This window comes from Portunus trituberculatus, chromosome 36 (genome assembly GCF_017591435.1).
Source record: "Portunus trituberculatus isolate SZX2019 chromosome 36, ASM1759143v1, whole genome shotgun sequence".
NCBI lineage: Eukaryota > Metazoa > Arthropoda > Malacostraca > Decapoda > Portunidae > Portunus > Portunus trituberculatus.
The window spans coordinates 10481369-10485945 of NC_059290.1; the positions used below are offsets into that span (position 1 = coordinate 10481369).

Sequence of the window (4577 nt, forward strand, 5' to 3'; positions counted from 1 at the left end):
TTTTATACTCTCTCTCTCTCTCTCTCTCTCTCTCTCTCTCTCTCTCTCTCTCTCTCTCTCTCTCTCTCTCTCTCTCTCTCTCTCTCTCTCTCTCTCTCTCAGTTAAGACATATACACGATGCACAACCTTACTCTTCCTCTCTTTCTGGCATGTGTGTGTGTGTGTGTGTGTGTGTGTGTGTGTGTGTGTGTGTGTGTGTGTGTGTGTGTGTGTGTGTGTGTGTGTGTGTGAGTCATTGTCTAGTGTTTGGGTTAGGGTGTTATCAGTGCCTGGGGAGCGCCGGAGTGCCGCTGGTGTGTCCTGTGTGGCGGGGCGGCGGTGTGGCAGCGGCCCTAGTGTTGCGTTAGTGTGTGGGAGTGTTTGGGTTAAGTCCACGTCCGTCAGTGGTGGGAGTGGCGAGTGGTGAGTGGCGAGTGGCGAGGGGCGGGTGTGGGGAGAGTTGGGGAGTGTTGGGGAGAGCAGGATTCTGGACCAAACTTCATCATTGTATACAACATGTCCTGAATACTGAGTTGTGTCACTGTGTAAAGCATGATATTCCTGTGTGTGTGTGTGTGTGTGTGTGTGTGTGTGTGTGTGTGTGTGTGTGTGTGTGTGTGTGTGTGTGAGTGCGTGTGTGCGTGTGTGTCTAGGAGGAGGGTGGGCGCCCACTGAGTGCTGTGGGTGGCGGGTCTTAAAGTTTTGGTTGGGTGTGGGCGTGGGAGGCAATCCCTGGGGCGGCGGTGGTGGCGGTGGTGTCCGGCGTCACCGCGCGTCCTGCAGAGGCTGTGGTGTGGTGGTGGCAGCGCTTGGCGATCCTCTGCAGGGGTGATGGAGGCCGCGGCCAGCAGCCCTTGTGTCAGTGGGCGGTGCCGCTGACCCTGCGCTGCGCCCCAGGGAGGCAGGAAGGCTTGGCTCGCGTCACATGGATACACATGATACACTGTACACCTACACATCCAGTCACCACTGACACATCCAACACCAGGACGAGGAGCGTCGCGGTGCGCGGCTCAGGGGCGGCGCCGACAGACCAGCGCCTGGCCTGGTGCTGCACCTGGCACCCTGCACTGGCGGCCGCCCGCCGCCCGCCACCGCCGCCCGTCCCGGTGCGTGGCGGTGCGGCGCGGCGTGGCGGCGACCGGCCCAGCCCTGAGTCATGCACGGCGAGGCCACAACAGCTGACCCGACCTGACGCCGTGCTGCCTGACCCGTGCAGGACACATGACTGCCTTGACAGGCACGCTGGCAGGCAGTGGTGGCGGGCGCTAGCGTGGCAAACTTTCCCGGCGGGCCAGCAAGCGGCCCGGTGTGCCTTGCCCCGCCGCGCAGCGTGGTCGGGCCGAGCCGTGCGGGGCCTTCCTCAGGAGTCCGGGAATCTCGACGCATTTGGTTTAGGAAGATCTTCTTTGAAGAACACAAGAAGCAAGTGTCTGTGTGTGGGAAGCGTGTTGACGCCGCTTGAGTTAAGACTAAGAGATATGGAAACGCTGGAATCCCCGCTGGCGCCGCGGCCCGGCGGGCGTGAGTGCTACACTGATATATCATATCAATAAATAGACTGGCAATATAAAGAACTTTGTATGTAATGCTTGAAGCAAGTCACTGCGCTGAACCTCAGTGTCTGTGCACGAGACACGCGCCACTCGCCCCGCCCACAACGTGCAGCCGCCCACCTGCGGCCCGGTGGCGCCGCCCGCTACCCGAGCAGTGCCTGCCGCCGCGTGGGCGCCGCCTCGGCTAGCCCCGCCAGCCACTAGTACAGTTCCTGGTAGGTCTGGCCGCTGTTCCGAGCGTCCTCAAACTCGTCCTCCTCCTCTTCCTCCTCTTCCTCCTCCTCCCCGTCCCCCGTCTCGTCTTTCTTGTCGGGTGAGCGGGTGGAGGCGGCGCCGCCGGCCAGGGAGCTCGGTGACCGAATACCGAGAAACATTTGGTCGTCCTGGCTGGAGGTCTGGTCGTCGGTGCTGAAGATGGAGTCATCCTCTACGTCCTCCCCTGCTGAGGGGAAGGAGAGCAGAGGGAAGGGCGCCTGGCCCATCATGGGATGCGGAACGCTGGCGGGGGACAGGGAGGAGGACGAGGCCAGGTCCTCCATGGCGAGGGGCCGCGAGAAGGACTGCTGCAGGGGCAGGAGCGGGTGTGAGGTGAAGGGCGGCACCTGGAGCGGGTGTCCGTCACCCTGCGAGGACAGGTGTCAGAACATCTGTTGGTAGGAGATCTGGGAGCTGTTCCCCTCCTCGGGACTCATGGCGGAGGGCGGCACGGAGGGCGTGTTGGGGTACTCCCCCGCCGAGCTCTCGCCCTGCTGCCCCTCGCTCAGCCCGCCGTCGCCGCCAGACAGAGCCTTGGGGTCTTTGGAAACCATTTGTCGCCGCCACTTCGCCCGGGCATTCTGGAACCACACCTGGGGAGAGAAGGCAGCAGTCAGTGTGTGAGCCAGCCACGCGCGCCACCACAACATAAAACAACACCACTCAATGCCGCGTCCACTCTCACAAAACACAAACACAAACACGTCAAGCCGGAACAACGCGCCACAAAAACCTCCCCAGGCAGGAGTGGCTGCCGACCCGCCCCGCCCCGCCCCGCCCCGAGCACACTATCGATTGTGAACTCTTAAAAACGTGAAAATGGTAAAGTAGTCCTCGGGGATGCAAAGGGAAGAATTTACTCTTGTCATGTGGAGGAGCTCTCAGGACACTGGCGAGGCCCTCAGATGGACAATGGGGCCCTGGGAGGCTGCGGCACAATGGCGGACGCAGATGTGTGTGGCCGCCGCGGCACAGACAAGATAATGGCAGCACCACTGGTGACTCCAGCAGCAGCAGCAGCAGCAGCAGCAGCGTCCGTCACAAGTAAAGGAGAATGGAATTATGTATAGAAATCCCAATAAGAGGACTTGAACCCTTTCCTTTCCCTAGACAGCCCTCCCCACCACCCTCACCACCACCTCCCTGGCGCCCCGAACACTGCCTCCCCACCCAGGCCACGGGGAAGTGTTGGAAAAGTCGAAGAGGACACTGGATAACTCTTCCCCATCGTGAACAAACCCTGCTGCGCCACTCCACTCTCCACCTACTCACACCTCCCACCACCACCACCACCACCACCACCACCACCACCGCCGTGTTTCCATGCAGGACAGAAGACCCAAAGAAAACTCCAGCTGTTCCTCAAGCAAGTCTTCCCCGCCTCCTTGTCCCTGATTCCTGCTAGGGGCGGCGCGTGTTCCTTCGTCAGATTCCCTCCTCAAGTAGACTAGTCCCTTACCCTTACCTCCTCCTCCTCCTCCTCCTCCTCCTCCTCCTCCTCCTCCTCCTCCTCCTCCTCCTCCTCCTCCTCCTCCTCCTCCTTCACGTCAGAATAAATGAGTTGCTTTCATTCTACGAAGCATCCTTCCCCAAAACAACAATGCCACGTCGACTCTCGAACGCCCCGCACCACTGCACCGGAATCTTGCCCTTCACCACCGGGGGTTTAAGGGTCACTTTCCTGCGCCACCCCTGGGACCACCAAAGCGAGGGCCTTCCGACTGAGTGGGCGTAAATAAGGGCGCATCCCTGAGGGCGTGGCGGAGGCAATATGGGTCCTGTAGAGCAGCTCGGGAGGACGCCGCCGCTGCTGTGAAGGAGAGCGCTAATACCTCGTGTGTTTGTTCCTTATTAAGGTGAATATTTGCTTCTGAAGGAGGAGGAGGAGGAGGAGGAGGAGGAGGAGGAGGAGGAGGAGGAGGAGGAGGAGAGGAGGAAGGAGGAAAGGATAGAGAGGAACACATGACAGGGAGAGGAGGAGGAGAAGGAGGACAGACGGAGAGAATACAGAGGAAGAGGAAGAGGAAGAGGAGGAAGAAAAGAAGAAGAAGAAGAAGAAGAAGAAGAGGAAGAGGAAGAGGAGGAGAGAAGAACAGGACAGAGAGGAGCATATGACAGGAGAGGAAGAGGAGGTTTGAGAGGAGGAGGAGAGAGATAGAGAAGAAAACAAGGAAAGGAAAATGGAGATGAGATGGAGGTCGATAAAGGAGATGAAAAATAAAGGATTAGAGGAAATAAATGAATAAAAACTGAAAAAAATGAATAAAGATGAGAAAAAGGGAAGGCAAAAAAGAAAACAAAGAAAATAGATAAACAAAAAGAAAAAAAGAAAATGTAAAGGTCAGACTGATAGATAAGTAGATGGAAGAAAGAAAGAAAGAGAAAACAAAGAAAACAATACAACAAAAAAAGAAAGAGAGAAAGAAAGGGAAGAGAGAAGGATTGATAAGAAAGAAAAGAAGGATAAAAAATAGACAAAAAAAAAGAAAATAGGAAGAAAAGAAAGAAAAGAAATAATGAATAATAAAGAAAGATACGAAAGGAAGAAAGAGAAGAAGAATGAAAAGGAAAAGAGAAAAGAGAATAAGAAGAAACAAAAGATGCATAAGAAAGAGAAAAGAAAGATAGATAAATAAAAGTTACTGAGGAGAAGGAAACTTGATAAAAAAGGAAGAAAGAGAAGAAGAAAAGAGAGAAAGAGAAGGAGGAGGAAGGAGAGAAAGAAGAGAAAAGAGGGAAGAGGAAAGATGCACAAGAAAGAGAAAAGAAACAGATGAGAGAGAAAA

At 55.9% G+C, this 4577-nt stretch overlaps 1 protein-coding gene across 3 annotated transcripts in view; it reads right to left on the bottom strand.

Moving 5' to 3' along the window:
* Nucleotides 1-12: 12 nt before the first annotated feature.
* LOC123513625 (LIM/homeobox protein Lhx9-like) overlaps nucleotides 13-4577 on the bottom strand; it is a 122151-nt gene continuing 117586 nt past the window's right edge. For all 3 annotated transcript variants that reach the window (XM_045270894.1, XM_045270895.1, XM_045270896.1), the window contains exon 7: nucleotides 13-2384. In XM_045270894.1, coding sequence (XP_045126829.1) covers nucleotides 2175-2384 — 210 coding nt within the window. In that variant the 3' untranslated portion in view covers nucleotides 13-2174. The remainder of the gene's footprint in view (nucleotides 2385-4577) is intronic.